The sequence below is a fragment of the Capra hircus genome, chromosome 26 (genome assembly GCF_001704415.2).
Source record: "Capra hircus breed San Clemente chromosome 26, ASM170441v1, whole genome shotgun sequence".
Lineage (NCBI taxonomy): Eukaryota > Metazoa > Chordata > Mammalia > Artiodactyla > Bovidae > Capra > Capra hircus.
Window position 1 is genome coordinate 33,383,057 of NC_030833.1, and position 17,682 is coordinate 33,400,738.

The 17,682-nt window shown below is 36.0% G+C and overlaps 1 protein-coding gene across 2 annotated transcripts in view; it reads right to left on the minus strand.

Annotated features, from left to right (window-relative positions):
* The window catches only part of LCOR (ligand dependent nuclear receptor corepressor), a 130,220-nt gene that overhangs the window by 39,760 nt on the left and 72,778 nt on the right, over positions 1–17,682 (minus strand). For both annotated transcript variants that reach the window (XM_005698279.2, XM_018041311.1), the window contains 3 exons: positions 7,836–7,968; positions 3,162–3,449; positions 318–411 (listed from right to left, as the gene is read on the minus strand). In XM_005698279.2, the coding sequence (XP_005698336.2) occupies positions 318–411; positions 3,162–3,399 (332 nt within the window). In that variant the 5' untranslated portion in view covers positions 3,400–3,449; positions 7,836–7,968. The remainder of the gene's footprint in view (positions 1–317; positions 412–3,161; positions 3,450–7,835; positions 7,969–17,682) is intronic.

The window sequence follows — 17,682 nt, forward strand, 5'->3', positions numbered from 1 at the left end:
ACTCAAAGACATTCTTGCCATATTCCTAATTCTTTACTATTTGTACTAAACGGGCAAAATTGACTATACTTGCCAATTCTAGATTTCACAGATTGTGCCTTTACTTGACCGACAGACTAAAAGTAATGTTACTAACGGTCCACCTGTAAGTGTTAGTCGCTTAGTTGTGTCCGACTCTTTGTGACCCCATGGACTGTAACCCACCACGGGAGTGTTACTCTAATGGACTGTTTCAAAGCAGACAAGGGAGACTGGCATCAGTCTCTGATAAACTGTCCCCTATAAGACTGTGGAAGGCCACAAATATTTTCCCTTACCCGTTCCCTTGAGTACTGGAGCAGCCTGGAGAATGGCTCAGGGAAGTGCTGCCAGCACACGGACTTTTCTTAGTGGACAGATCAAGTACACCGTCTGCAGAGACACAAAGAAACACCTGAGAATATTAAAAACTGGGAGCAATGTGAACTGAATCGGCTAAAAGTGTCAAAGCAGTAGGCTTACTCAACTAAACAGATAAAACTAGCCATATGTTTTCAGTTACAAAACCAATTCATTAATAGAATCAGGATATTTTTTCTCCCAAAGAGACATAAGCTTATCAAAGTCTGTTGTATCTACTATCTCCAAGGGTTAAATATTTTATTAATAGGACAAAAGAAAAGTTAGAGCATAACACTAGAGATGTTAAGATACAGTGAGATATTAGAAACAGCAGTTTACATCATATGAGGCTCCGTGATGGAACTATGACATGCCATTTTTTAAATTACCTTGATCTAAGTATATGAGATTAATGAGATAACGTCATACAAATTATAAAACCAAATTTCTCAAGAACTAAGGCTACCTGAAGTATCAGGGGTACATAAAAGTTAGATTTAGAAAAATTTAAATGCAAAACTCATTTAAAAAACAAGTTTATATGGTTATAGTAAACATATACTGTATAAGATAATATGCAAGATGAATCAGTTGTTAACTGTTTATAATTTGCACATATTCAAATTACTATTTGGGACATATCTGCAAAAGTCTGTATATTTGGATTCAAGCTTTTGGGGAAAATCAGCAGAGATTCAAAATTTACTTGCTCATATTTACAAAGGCAAGGTTTTTCAATTAATAAGCTACTATAAATTGATGGCAAAGTTTAAGGAAAGAAAGAAGAATAACACGGCCTCGATACTGATGGGAGCCTTGGGGGAATAATCATTTCTTTCTTTTACTATAAAAATCACAAATTCATGTTATTAGAACATAAAATAGAAGACTTTAACTCTATCCAAAAGCCATTTTTTCCCCTGTAGACATGTCTAGAAAAGAAAACTCATAGTCTGGATAACTTTTAAGGCTGCTGTTCTGTTCCAAACTGGAATACTCAATGCCTCTGATTTTCAGTTGGTAGGCAGAGAGGCCTGCTATCTGGCTATATTAAAGACCACGCCAATACAGAACTCTCTTGGGACTTGTGTCTGAGGACAGTGTAACTCCCTATTTCACTGCAACTCAGTTTATAAACCAAAAAAAGCCCACAACTCATACAAAGTAAGGACACCGTGTTGTCTCTTAGAGCCATTAATATTTCTAAAAACATAAACTGAAATCTTATAGAACCAAGTATTCCATTAGAGATCTAATCCAATTAGATTCCTAACAAGAAAATGCACTACGTAAAATATTTCCAACCAAAGACAGTATTATTTTCATAGTCTAATCATATTATAGGCAACATACTTCAAATCTACCACTGAAAAATTGTGATTTAAGTTGAAAATACATTAAAATTCGTTAGGAAAAATAATTTTAGAAAGGTTTCATTTGAAGTTGATGTACTATAATCCTATCATCTAGTGCAAATTTCTCCTGCTGTCAACACAACATACCTTTCAAGTATAACACTTGCTATAAGAAGTTAAATCAGGCTAATGTGTATCTTTGTATGTTATCTCCATTATTAATATTTTAGACACAACCTCTATGCCATCATTCTCCTAGTGTAAACCTGAAGTTTGAAATGCAACGTTTAGAGTAAATAGACTGTTAATGAAAACTACCAATCTGTGGTAAAGAAAATTCTCTATAAAATGGGAAAGAATAACTTTATAAACAACATCGTAACCAAAGGAGGTCTAGAAGGTCTCCTGCTAGGAAATTTCAGAGATTTTGACTGCTGTTCACTCACAGAGAGAGAAAGAAGGCAAAGGAAAACTATTCAAAAAAATATTCTTTAATAAGCAACTAAAGCCAGCCCATTAAATGTCATTACTTCATAAACTACTTAAAACGAGCAAAATAAAGTTCTTTCAAAGAGATTCCTACATGAATTAAACTTACTTTGAAAAATAAATCTATTTCTCACCATTAAATTTACACTTTTATGAGACATCTATGGCAATAAAATCTCAGTAATACAGATATCACTAATTTATAACTTGTAGCGGTTCAAACAGTGGCCAAGTTGAAATGCTTACTTCATCTTTGTGAAAGTAAAGGTAAAATGAGATCACAAAGCAACAAAGATATACTTGAGAGAGTACCTTTCCAAAGACTCAAGAAATAGCTGCTCTGCAAAACTGATACCCTCTCAATCTCTTAATTGGCACCCTCACCAACAGACTACCTTTTGAAAATATTCTAACTAGTTCATAACACAGTGTATGTATGTGTATTTATAAAATACTGAATATATTTTAACAACCCAAAGTGTTTCTACTATCTTCTCAATATTTCTAATCCCCTGAGTTTTTTAAAAATGCAAGTAATATGTATTTTTGCCTCATGATCTCACATGCAGAGTTTAACTACTACCTAACAAGATGTATTTATTTCTCAGGTAGGTGCTAATCCTAAACATTGATGGAAAGAGGGGAAAGTTAATTTTTCAAAAGGATTTTAAAAACAATGGATATGACAACGCTTTGTAAAGTATGCAATACTTATATAAATACCAAGTAACAATATAACCACCTAACGTTCCCAGGTGGTACATCAATCATGACTATGAACTACTGATGGGTAAGGTAGCCACTTCTTCTCTATCACTGCAGAGTCCAGAATAATTTAAAAATCACATTAGTGATGCTCTACATGCCAATACCTTTTTTTCTCCCCAAACTAGAAGTATTCTATTGGACAGAGGAGATCTTGACATCAAACCGTACCTTGTTCGCTAGGTTCTGACTGAGACTTTCTGACAGTAAGGTCCAGAGGTGAGTCTTGGTCAGCCATGAGAAGCTTGCTGAGCACAGGGTTCTGAGCAGTTGCAGCCGTGGGAGAGGTGGTGACTGGAGATGCTTTCGGCAGGCTTTGGTTCTTTGTGCTATTGGGCTGGCTGGGGTCCTGAGTAGAGCTATTTTTTGAGGTATATTCAGCAGCAAATTGTTGGATCATTCGCTGCATGATCTCACGGGCCACTAGGGGAATATTGGGGTCGGAGACCCAGGGACTGTCTGTAAACAAAGATTTATTTACTTTTAAAGTGGGACAATGTACTAAAAAGAGACAGCTTTCAAGCAAACAAAATTTCATTTTATTTTTCTTTCTTAAAATGCAATATCCTAAAAATAGTATTCCCTCAGAGCTATATTTTTAATCTGCAGGCTTATAAAAGTTGATTTTTAAAAATAAACTTTTAATAAAATTATTTCTACATACCACCCCCGCCCCCGAATATGAAGTCAAATAAAGGGATAACAAATAGTATATCATATGGGTAAGAATCACTTACCTGATACAGAAATCCCAAAACCCCTTTTTAATGAAATGATTACTCCCCTCTTTACCACCTATCGATCACATCTGGTTTCCCCTAGATCCTTCAACTATTATCTTCCTATATTACTGAAGAATGAACACTTTCTGCTAAAAGACTGCAGGTATATCAACATTATAAAAGGAGGTACTTAAGATTCATGATAGGCCAGGGCAACAGATCTCACATTTTAATACTCATCACAACCACTTTGAGAGTTTGTAAAAAGAGATTGCTGGGTCCTTTCTCCAGAGTTACTGATTTAGCAGTTGTAGAGTAAGTTCAGGAATTGGTGTTTCCAACAAGTTTCTAGATGCTGCTGGTCTGGGGACTACACTTCTAGAATCTCTAGGCTAGGAGTTTAAATGTCAAACCTCAAAACTTTAAGACCAAGTTACTTTCGGTAAGTTCTTTATGCTCTACCAACCACTGAACACAATAGAAAAGGAAGTAATAAACATCTAAGTTATCAATTTCTAATCAATGTTAATTTTAAAATAAAGACCATATGAATTCACTAACTTATAAAACCTTCAGGACTGGAAGGGACCCTGAAAGTAAAATAAAAGGGAAAACATTTTGCATAAATATATTATCATCACGTCTCTGTCACTAACACACTATCAGGGAGATTAAACGTTGTTTGAGAAAAGCAGAGATAATGTCTGTTTACTCCTGTACTCTCAGCACCTAACCTTGGTGCGAAGTATGCATTTGTATTTAGTTGACTAATAAATGGATCAATATCAAATCAGTCAACAAACAGTTCTTAAAAAAAAAAAAGCAACAAATGCGATAACTGTGATCTAAAGAGTAAATGGCCTGTTCAGTTTTGTACAGACGGCTAGTGATAGACCCTTGATTAAAATGTTCCAGCCATATTTTATACTTCCTTCCTACACTTCCTAGGCTTTAGAAGATGGGCCTCAGAAAACCTGAGTTTCCTTACTCTTTTAAAGATTAACCACAGAAGGTCAGTTACTTTACCTATAGTATTTTGGAGCTGTAAGGAACCTCGATTAGTCAGAAAAACTGACTAATTGCTATTAATTTATCACTAAAATCTAAAAACCAAACACATCATTAAAATCAAATAGGACTCCCAAGAACAAATTTTTTTCCTGAAGGACAATATTCAGTATCAGAAGACAGTCATATCCCAAAGTCAGAATATTTAATTCTCTGGAGTTTAATAAGGTTTGTTCTATCAATAATAACATTTCTGTTCTACTATAAAGTATTTTCAATCTTAAGTTTCCTCTCTATAAAAAAGACTATGGGTATGCTAGATGGTTAAAGAATAAACATATTCAACTAGGTAATTAAGGTTCAGAAGTTACTACCATCACTGACAGTGGTTCCTTAAATGCTCTAATGACCATTTTAGCCATGTATTGCTTTTTTCAACCTCTACTCTGGGTTTTCTTATTAGAATTTCTTATTAAGCAGAAAGTCATTTAACTTTTTTTCCTTCCATAACATAAAATCCTCTGAATGTATATAATTTTAAGTTTTAATATGTTACTATATCTTTTTATCCTCTGAAAAGCTGGAGAATAATACGTGAAGAAGAAAGCTTCCAAACAGGAAGCAAAATGAATTTATGAGATATCTCTATGTTTAACTAGATTAATAAATATTAAACAGACTTGCAAAGAGTCAAAGATTTTAGGATACAAACCATAAATTGCTACTTTTGATCTTTAAATGTCTGTAGCATATTCTGCCTCTCTGTTGAAGAACTACTATAATCATGAAACAGTTCATGATTATGATCAAAGATCATTTCCTGCTATGTCTCTTGAAAATTTTTCATTCTTTAATTTACTTAAAACACAACATCTATAAACCTAGCCACCCTCAGGGAAACATGCACAACTGAGTCAAATAAAAACAACATATCAGGTCAAAGTTAAAACTACAGAAAAGCACGCGAATGCTACATCATAGCCACCTGTTATGTTTTTAAAATGCAAATCTAACTTTTAGGAAAGTGTGAAATTTTCTAAGACAAGTGACAAAGCCAGATGAAAAGAAATGATTATGACAGCTGTACTGTCCTTAAATTGGAATTTATTATATAGAGTCCATACCACAAAAACCTACTTTTATTTAAACTAATGTTCCTACCTAGCTACAGATAACCTGTTCATACTCAATTATTTAAACAATTTGTAATACTCTGGAAACAAATTACTAAATCCAAATATCCTATTCATTAAAAACAAAATATTCTCCTTAGATTAAATTGCCTGTTACATCTCTGGAACATTTTTTGGTATCAATTTTAAGCCTACAAATGCCCATTTTTGAGACACTCCCAAGAGGATTAATAAAAAATCTGAAAGTAACAATATTAATACATAAAGAGGAAACTTCCAACTGCAAAGCAGTATTTCTTTTTCTAAGCATCATATGCCAGTATACAGACAAATATACAAACAATTTTACAATTTCAGAGGATTCTCATCTCTCAAGACCTATTCCAAGGTGAGAATTCCTCCTCTAAAGGGTATGTACCCCTAAATTTAATTTTTGGGTAAAAACACAAGAACTTTAACGTACATTATTCCTATACAACAAAGGGATGGGACTAGTAGAGAAGCAGGCTAGAAATCTCTTCAAGAATCTGCTTGTCATTAACCTCACTAACTCCCCCTAAGCAGAGTGGAAAGTGGTTGGTTCCTCCATGTAAATTAGGAAGGAGTTCCTCTTTTCAGTTAATGAAGTTTCCTACAGCATTAGACCCATGTACACTTCCTAAAGGAGAGGAACAGCAGAGAAGCTGGAAAGATATTTTATTTAGTTAATAAACGCACAACTGATATATCAGTCATTTATACTTTAAATGTGAGTTACTTTAATAAAACACTCAAATGTTCATAAACCTAACGTTTTGAACATAGCTTTGGAATCAGGGTATTTTATGGAAATGAAATGGTGAGCATGGAGGCCTTGGTTGGGAGCTTGAGGTCAGAGGGTACTAGAGGATATTAAAGGAAGTGAGGATGTAGTAAAAGATTTAATTTTATCTGGAGATCTGATGGAAAAAGAAGGGGAAAAAGTGCCTCTGAAAACAAAACCCTTCTGTACTCCTTAATTTCGTATGTCACTTTACTTCACACTCCCTTTTGAAAATATCGATCACATTAAACAGAAGCTCAGCTAGTCTCCAAGTGTATGTAACTAACCCGTTGGAATCTGCACTTATCAGACTTATAACTACTGTATAGACAAACATTACCCTTCAGATTTTGGAAAAGAGAACGCTACTTTCAAAGGAATGAGAGGTGTAAACCAGAACATATGGAGAAATATTAAAGAAAATAGAATCATTGAGTCTGCTGAAGATTACATAAAAAAAAACTTTAGAGCCTATCATAGTAATCACCATTGTGGAACTAGAGACATGGCAGGAACTAGAGACATGGCATAAATAAGGAAAACAAATTCATTTAGAAAGAATTTCTTTAATTTTAATACTTAAATTTTTTAGTAGAACAAGGCTGTATCAAGGAGAAAAAAAAGTTTGCAGATCTAATTTTAAGATAAAACTTTTTCCTCCAAATGAAATTTCAATGAGGAATTATTAAAATTCTATAGTTTTATGGTTATCAGTGACTAAAATAGTGACTTCTTCTATTTTTTTGGGGGGGGGCCATATTGTGAGCTTGTGGGATTCTTAGTTCTCTGACTAGGGAATGAACCTGGGCCATGGCAATGGAAGCCTGGAATCCTAACCACTAGACTATCAAGGAACTCCCAACAGTGACTGTTTAGCTAAGAAAATTTGTCTAACAAATACAGAACTACTGAGAGCTTACAATTTTCACACATTCATAATAATTTTAAGAATTATTTAACTAAATCTTACATGGCACCATCACTGCACAGCTAAAAGGAGGGAGAGGGTGGCATTACCCATTCCAATTTACCTTGACCAAAGGAATATAGAAAATTATAAAGTATACTATCAATAAAGAAAAATGTGTTTAAAATTAACTCTTTTAAAAATGGACATTGAAATTAAGGAGACTAAGATAAGACAAGCAGATACTAAATGTCATTCTTCACTGGAACCAACCTTTTCTACAAAAGACTGCATTGAGGAACTCTTCTGCTTGTCTCTCGAATCGAATGATTTTTGCTTGCTCTTGTTTAAGCAGAGCTTCTTGCCCAGCTCCCGAAGCTGGCTCATCCAGACCGACTAAGTGTCCCTGCAAAAATATTTGATGAAATGTTTGCACAAAAATCCTTCCCCATTCAATATCAAAAGCAGAGATCCAAAATCAAAGACAAATGTTAATAACAGATTAATCAGTTTAATACAATTCAAATATTTTAGAACTTCAAGTCAGGATAGTATTTATCGCCACAAAAGTATAAAAGCAAAATGAATATAAAAGATTATTTGGGGTGTTTTCTGATTATGAATTTTGCTTAATTTTGTAGGTTAACTCTAATTAAACTATAATTACCAAAAGGAAAATTTCTTTGAGCATTCAAATGCATTGGTTCTTGTTACATTTATAGCAACAGTTTACAGACAACCCAACTCACACGAAAAGGTATCTAACTCACATGAAAAGGTATCTTAAACACCAAATCTCATTTGAGAATCATGTTCGCCCTACCAGCATAACCTGTTTTCTCCAGACACAAAACACTTTTTTTAAGGGCCATTACGAGAGAAACTCAAAAATAAGGTACTTGACTTCATAATTCTGTCCCTAGAGTACTATTTTACAAATGGTAGCTTTCAAATCTTTAGGGGGCCGTGAAATTAATGGGTCAAAACTAGCACTAGGAAAAAAAATTGAAAAATAGAATGCATTGTATTAAAAGAGTTAAACACTTCACCATCTTAAGGGTAAACATTTCAACATTATATATATCTATATATATGCTTGAATGTTTGTAATATAAAAATGTGGGTCCTGATCAAACTTTCAAAATGCCATTCTAGATGCCTCTCAGAATATGTTCTCAGATGGCAGAAGACCTGGTCTAGGCTGACAATACTTTGTACTCACTTCCACCTTTGCAGTTAATAAATAAATAGTAAACTATGATGACAGAAAACAGAGAGTATAAAGAAAAACAAAGTACATATTTTGAGTTCCAGTGCTTATAATTTACTTCACTGCAATGCATCAACACATGCACTTACTTGCATCATGAAAAACTTTAAAGTGCTCTAAATACTAAAAGAAAACGGGACATACCTTGGCACAGTGAAAAGGAAGTAAACGTTCAAGGCACATTGCAATTCACAAGTGATTTCCTCAAAAATTTTAAACACACCCAATTATATATGCCATCTACTTTCCATGATTTCCCCATGACTCAACTGTGTCAACAGTGCAATTCAAACTATGTTTTTTGGAAGGACATTATACATCGTAAACAAATAGTTCACTATGAAGAACTCTCTTGCACACTCAAACTAAAACAATGATTTCTTAACATTTTCCGTATGACATTGTATGTTTGCCACATTAGTTTAAAATTTCTTAAAATATTTTAAGTGTTACAAATCATTATAAAAACCTTTATTACAGTTCTCTTTGCCAACATTCTCGATGGATGAAGGAAATTATCAAGAAAGTAACTTTTAAAAATGAATTACAATCTAATTTTGATATAAATTTAACATTTAAAATGTATCAGGAACAGGTATTAGAGAGTTTGATAAAATCCTTATTTGCATTATTACACTTCAATGCCATTCATTGTTTATTGATTTTTAAAAATCAGACATTACATGGAGTAACTATTTAAGTGTCCTTAGCCCTATATTTAGTCAGTATAATTGACTTTGAACAGAATTATTTACACTTTATGTTTAATGTAGCATTTAGGCTACTTTCTAACCTAAATCAACACAGAGCAACTAATCTTAGAATTCAGTAAGGCAACTGCTACATGTCCTTTCTTGATTCAAACATTTACAAATTTTATCAATTTGTACTCTGAAATATACAGCTTACTTTTTAGTTGGTTCATAATAATTATAGTCATATCTATTCATTTTGTTTTGTAAATAGTTTCACTGTTTGTAATTCACACACCATACAATTCACTCATTTAAAGTAAAATTCAATGTTTCAGTATATCCATAGCAGAACCATCACCATAATCTAACTTTAGAACATTTCTGTACCCCCACAGGAAACCCTATATTCAGTAACAGTCACTCTCCATTTTCCCAACCTTAGTCAACCACTAACAGACTTATCTGTTCTGGAAATTTCACACAGTTCAACAATATTTGGGTTTTGGTGACTGACTTCTTTTCCCTAGAATAATGTTTTCAAGGTTCATTCAAGTTGTAACAGGTATCAATATCTACTTCCTTTCACTGCCAAATAACATTCCACTGTAAGGCTAAGCATTCTAACCATCCATCACCTGATGAACTTTTATGTTGCTTCTACTCTCGCCTACTGTGATATGAACAATGCTGCCTTTAATATCCATGTACAAATTTTGTGTGGATGTATATTTTAATTTCTCTTGGTAGGAGTGGAGTTTCTGGATCACGTGGTTAACTATCTTACCATTTTAAAAAAGTGTCAAACCATGTCTGAAGTTGTGTACCACTTGACATTTCCAACAGTAATGAGGGTTTCCACTCCACATACTCATGGATATTTGTAATTTTTTGATTACACCCATCCTAATATGTAACAAGTGATATCTCATGATTTAGACTTGCATTTTCCTAATGACTACTGGTGTTAAGCATCTTTTTGTTTGCTTGAAAATTAAAGTGATAGTCACTCACTTGTGTCCAACTCTATGTGACTCCCTGGACTGGAGCCCACCAGGCTTCTGTCTGTGGAATCCTCCAGGCAAGAATACTGGAGTGCACTGCCACACCTTCTCCGAGGGATGTTCCCCACCCAGGGACTGAACCTGGGTCTCCTGCACTGTAGGTGGACTCTTTACTATCTGAGGCACCAGGGAAGCCCACTGGCCATTCAAATATCTCCTTCAGAGAAATATATACTCATACAGTTTGCTTGGTTTTCAACTGGGCTATTTATCTTTTGGGGTTTCTCTGGTGGCTCAGGGGTAAAGAATCTGCCTGCGATGTAGAATACACAGGTCTGTGGGTTTGATCCTTGGGTCAGCAAGATCCCCTGGAGAAGAAAATGGCAACCCACTCCAGTACTCTTGCCTGGGAAATGCCATGGACAGAGGATCCTGGAGGGTTACAGTCCATGGGATTGCAAAGAGTTGGACAAAACTTAGCAACTAAACCACCACCACATTTATCTTTTGCTGAGCTAAGAATTTTTGATATTCTGGATACAAGTTCATTATCAGATATATAATTTGCAAATATTTTCTCCCATCCATGCGCTTTCTCAACCCTTCACTGATACTATTTTAACAATACAAAACTTTTTTAATTTTAATGAATCCCAATTTGTCTTTTTTCTTTTTGGCCATTTGTGCTTTTGCTATTGTATCTAAAAAAACTAGCGGTTAACCCAAGACTGTGAATATTTACTCCTACATTTTCTTCTAAAAGGGCTTCCCTGGTGGCTCACACAGTAAATAATCTGCCTGCAATGCGGGAGACACGGGTTCATTCCCTGGGTTCAGAAGATCCCCTGGAGAAGAGAATGGCTACTCACTCTAGTACTCTTGCCTGGAGAATTCCATGGACGTTCTCCAAAGAATGGACGGGTCTGGCGGGCTACTCCATGGGGTCGCTTTACCATTTTAGGACTTACTTTTGGGTCCAAAATCCATTTCGACTAAATTTTTCTGTATGGTGTAAGGAAGGGGTCCAACTTCCTTTGTGAAAAATCACCAGCAACAAAGTTAACTTCTGCATCTCAATTCTGTACCATCAATCTCTATATACCTGTTCTTATGCCAGTACACACTGTGTTTATCATTACAGTTTTGTGGTAAGTTTTGAAACTGGGTAGTGCAAGACCTGTCAATTTGCTCTAAGATTGTTTTGGCTATTCAGAGTCCCTTGGATCTTCATATGAAATTTATCATTAACTTGGCAATTCCTGCAAAGAAACCAGCTAGGGTCTTGACAGGGAACATGCAGATCATCTGGGGCGAAATGCCATCTTCACAATACTAAGACTTCCTATCCATGAACACGGCATGTCTTTTCATTAATCTACATCTTTCTTTCAACAATATTTTGTCATTTACAGTGTATGAGTCTTACACTTGTTAAAATTTCTAATATTTATTTTTAATGCTATTGTAAGTGGAATTTTCTTAATTTCATGTTTAGACTGTTCACTGATAATGTATAGAAATTCAACTATTAAAAAAAAAAAGCTGTATTCTGCAACTCTTGATTCTGGTTAAATCTAATAGTGTTTTATAGATTCCTTAGGATCTTCTACATATAATATCATGTCATTTGCAAACACACTTTTATTTCCTCTTTAATAATCGGGATAATTTTCATTTCTTCTTATCACTTAACTTCCAAAGCTAGAACCTGTTGTAAAACACCAAACAGAGAAGTGGTCACCTGATTTTAGGGGAAACTGTTCAGTCTTTTACTATTAGGTGTGATGTGAGCTGTGCTTCCCCGGGGGCTCGGTTGTAAAGAATTTGTCTGCCAATGAAAGAGATGTGGGTTCAATCCCTGGATCAGGAAGATCCCCTTGGAAAGGAAATGGCAACCCACTCCAGTATTCCTGCCTGGGAAATCATGGATAGAGGAGCCTGACAGGCTACAGTCCATAGGGCTGCAAAAGCGTCAGATATGACCTAGTGACTAAACAATAACAACAGATATATTAGCTGTACATTCTGTAGGTAGGGCTGATGAAGTGCCCTGCTATTCCAGTTTGCAGGGCATTTTTATGATGAACAGGTATTGGATTTGGGAGGCATCTACTGAGATGACCATGTGATTCCTGTCACTTATTTTAATAATACACTGTATTACAAATTAATTGATTTTGTGGTGTTACACCAATCTTGCATTCCTAAGACAAATCTCACTTAATGGTGGTGTATAACAGTTTTTATACACTGTTAGATTTGGTTTGCTAATATTTTGTTAAGGATTTTTTGTGATTATACTAGTGTGTAGTTTTACACACTAGTGCTACTGGTCTGTAGTTTTTTTTTTGTATGATGTCTTTGCCTGGTTTTGGTTTTCAAATAATACTGGCCTCACAGAATAAAGAAATGTTCCTTCTTTATATCTTAGACAAGTTTGTGAAGAATTGGTATTAATTCTTTTAAAAAAATATCTGGTAGAAATCATCAGTGAACTAGCCATATGCTTTTTTTTCCCTGAATATTTTAAAATTACTAATTCAATCTCTACTTGTTCTGGGTCATATTAATTTCCTAGAGCTACTATTAATATGGGCTTCCCTGGTAGCTCAGATGGTAAAGAATCTGCCTGCAATGCGGGAATACCATGTTCAATCCTTGGGTTGGGAAGATCTCCTGGAAAAGGGAATGGCAACCCACTCCAGTATTCTTGCCTGAAGAATCCCATGGACAAAGGAGCCTAGAGGGCTACAGTCCAGGGGTTGCCAAGATTCAAATACAACCGAGTGACTAACACACATATTATTAATTATACACATTATTAATGTAACTACTATCACAAACTGGGTGGCTTAAAAACAGTAGAAAGGTACTTGTCTCAGAGCTCTGGAGTCTAGAAGTCTAAAATCAAGGTGTCCCCAGGGCCTGCTCCTTCTGAAGGCTCAAGAGGAGAATCCTTTCTTGCCTCTTTCTAGCTTCTGTTAGTTTCTAGCAATCCTTGGTGTTTCCTGGCTTGTGACAGCGTAACTCCAATTTCTTCCTCCATCTTTACATCGTCTTCTTCCCTATGTTATGTGTGTCTGTCTTTCCAACTCTCTTTATAAGGATATCAGTCACTGGATTTATGGCCCAACCAAATCCAGTAAAATTTCATCTTGACTTCATTACATCTGCAAAGACCTCATTTCCAAATGTCTTAAGGCTTCCCTGGTTGCTCAGATGGTAAAGAATCCGCCTGCAATACAGGAAACCCAGGTTCAATCCCTGGGTCAGGAAGATGCCTCGGAGAAGGGAATAGCTTACCCACTCCAGTATTTCTGCCTGGAGAATTTCATGGATAGAGGAGCCTGGCGGGCTCTATAGTCCATGGAGTCACAAAGAGTTGGACAAGACTGAGCGACTAACACCCACAGGTACCAGGGATTGGAACTTCAGCATTTTCTTTTTGGGGGAAGGGGGACACAATTCAATCTGCAACATATGTCCGCTCAGATTTTCTATTTCTTCTCGTGCCAGTTTCAGTAGTCTGTGTCTTTGTAAGCATGTACCTATTTTATCTAAATTATCTAATCTTCTGGCACACATATTATCAATTGTACTCCTCTTATAATCCTTTTTATTGCTGTAAGGTCAGTGGCGATTTCCCCGTATCAACTTGTGATTTAGTAATTTGAATCTTCTTTTTACTCTGATCGGCGTTAAATAAGGGTTTCTCAACTATCGACATTTTCATAGAACCAATTTTAGTTATGACGATATTCTCTATTTTACTATTTATTTTTGCTCTACTCATGCCCTTATTTCTGCTTACTTATGGTTTAATTTGCTCTTCTTTTTCTAGTCCCAAAGTGGACAGTTAGTATAATGATTTGAAAGCTTTTTCATTTAATGTAGGCATTCGTAGCTATGAATTACCTTCTAAGTACTGACAGCTGTATCTCATAAGTTTTGGTATGTTTTGGTTTCGCTTTTATTTATCTCAAACTATTTTCTACTCCTTTGTGATTTCTTCTGTGATCCACTGGTTACTTAGAAGTGCTTTAATTTCCACAGACTTGTGAATTCCTTACATTACTCTGTAACTGATTTCCAATTTCATTCCACTGTGACTGGAAAACATACTTTGTATGATTGCAATTCTTTAAAATTTATTATTTTTTTTAATGGCCCAGGATATACTCTCCTAGAGAATGTTTCATGTGCACTTGAGAAGAATGAGTATTTTGCTCTTGTTTGGTGGAGTGTTCTATAGATATCTACTAAATTTAGTTGATTCATAGAGTTGTTCAAGTCTTCCAGGTTTGTTGATCTTCTGCCTAGATACTCTATCCATTACTGAAAGTGGACTACTGATGTATCCATCTATTATTTTGAATTGTCTATTTCTCCCTTCAATTCTGTAGCATTTTGCTTCATGCATTCTGGGGGTTTACTGTTAGGAGAGAATATAGTTATAGATTGACCCTTTTGTTGTTTTCTCAAAATGTCCATCTTTATCTCTAATTCCCCAGCAGTGTGTAGCCTCTGATACCACTTCTCAGAGGATGCTGTCTTAAGCATGCAGAGTCTCTGTCCACCAGGAATAACTATGGGTTTAGCTTGGCTCCCTTATGCAGTTTTATTCTTGAATCTCTCCGTTATAAGATTCTGGTTGATCTGCCTATAGTGGCATCCCAAACCCAGATAACAGTCTCTACTAACCGTTCTTCTATTTTTGCCACACCCTGGAGAATAACTGCACCTCAGTCTGATCCAATAAAAGTGGAGCCTCGTGGCAGGGGCAGGGTGTTGCCAGTCTTTAAGGCTTGTTTGAACCCCAGGAGGGCACTTTCTTGCTGTTTTTCTGGTTCTCTCTTTAAACTTCTAACTTGTCTGCCATTTCACTTGTTGCTATTAGCACAAGGAACTATGAGCCTCCTTTTAACTGTCCACCACAAAGATCATAATTTTCAACAACTTGTCACAAGCTTTGTTTCAAATAAAGTTAGTCTCCTTAGGAGAGCTACAGAGGTCTCTATTCTTAAGGCCTGCCTCTCCCTTAGGAATAACCTTTCTGACACTCTGCACAGGAACTGGGGGCTGGGAGAGTGACTCACTTCTCTCAGAGTGACATCTGTGCTTTGTGAGTGGGGGTGCCAGATAACTTGCCCTTCTTGGATGAGGCCTGGCCCAGCAACTGAGGCCTAGTATTCTTAGCCTGCTATGTCTACAGCAGACTTCACTCACAATAAAGGCTGAGTGAGGAAAGGGGGCCCTGGTCCCTTTCACTTGATCTGTCTGGATGAAAGTTTCTGCAATAAGAATCCCGAATGTATAAAAGATGCCCACAGTTTTCCCCTCCTGTTCAGAGTAGAGCTTCTCTCAGATTGAGCTCAGGGAAGTGAGTAGGAGTGGGTCATAGCTCAAATGTCTTACTCTTGTTCTTACAGAGATTAAATAGTTTAATTTTTTTGGGGGAACAAATGATTCTCCATTTGCTTTGTGCCCTTACGATAACTATTTTCCAAGTTTATATGTTCTTTTAAAATAATTTTCACCAAATAGTTGCTTTAATTAAAACAATCCTAACCATATTACAACCAAAGATGAAAGACACAGCACAAAATCATGTATCTTTTTCAAGTGCATCTGGCCATGAAGCTAAAAATTTACACAGCGACGTATAAACAAAGCGTAGTTCATCCTCCCTCACTGTAGCTAAGCGTGCCAAAATTAAACGGACCAACGAGAGCAAGAATGTTTCTATGACACAGAGCTGAAACAGCTAACAAAATAGTCAGGAGACAGGAGGTTAACTCATGTGATGTCCCCCCCCCCCATACATGAATTCTAACAGGAAACATTATGCATTGTGTGGCAAAAACAACAAAATGATATGACACACTCTTCTATAAACAAAAAACCCACTGTTCTTTGCATTTATTATCATTCTTTACCAAACAAATTCTTGGCCCAGAACTAAACAGGAATAAAACGAGATCAGAACTGGAATTTATATCACCTATGAGTTGCTTCCCTCAGAACTCAAGAATTAGTCTACGCAGACTGGTTGGTTCATAGTCAGAGGTAATTCTGTCCTACCAGAACCTACTATGAGCTTCTTAAAGGCATACATGCCTAGAACATACTCCCAGAGCTTTTGATTCTGTAAATCTGGAGTAGGGAGTAGTCATTATGTTTTTTAAAAGCTCTCTCCTTAATAAGGACCTGTAAAAAAGCATCATCAGTTCATACTTTAAAAACTATTACATATTTATAGTACGTCTTTGTATTTGGGAAGGCAAATTCCATTTGTCACTTATATTTTCCGAAATGTCCTGGCTATTCAACCTTTATTCCATCAGACTGCATTTAAAATCACTCAGTCAATTCTGTTCCCACTACCACCACTTCTCCAAAGAAGACATGTTTTGATCTGATTAGTACTATATTTAGAAGGTAATTCAGAAAGAAGCAATATCCTTAAAGATGTCCAGTCATCTTTTTCAGGAACTGCTTTACATTTATCTCAAAATTTAATGGGTCTCAAAATTCTACTGGACTACAGGAGATCAAACCAGTCAATCCTAAAGGAAATCAGTCCTGAATATTCACTGGAAAGACTGATGCTGAAGCTGAAGCTCCAATCTTTTGGGTCATCTGATGCAAAGAATTGACTGCTTGGAAAAGACCCTGATGCTGGGAAAGATTGAAGGCGGGAAAAGAAGGGGACAACAGAAGATGAGATGGTTGGATGGCATCACCAACTCGATGGACGTGAGTTTGAGCAAGCTCTGGGAGATGGTGAAGGAAAGGGAGGCCTGGCATGCTGCAGTCCATGGGGTTGCAAAGAGCAGACACGACTGAGCGACTGAACCGAACTGAAAATTCTGTTGTTTACTCACGTAGTTCCCACATATTTATTATTTTACATTTTAGTATTATGAAATGTTTATTTTCTAAGTGCTAGTGTTGGCAAAATGAACAATGTGCATGTATGTGCGTGTAAAACTTAATTCTGTATACAGCTTTCAGGGAAAACTACGTCATCAATTTCAGCTGCTATGCTCTCTGGTAGCTTCACCAGTTTACATCACTTTTCCAACCTCCTTCTAAGGCAATTCCTTTTAAGGGAGCTGTGAGAGTGGTAGGGAGAGGTAGAGGGAAAGGGAGCT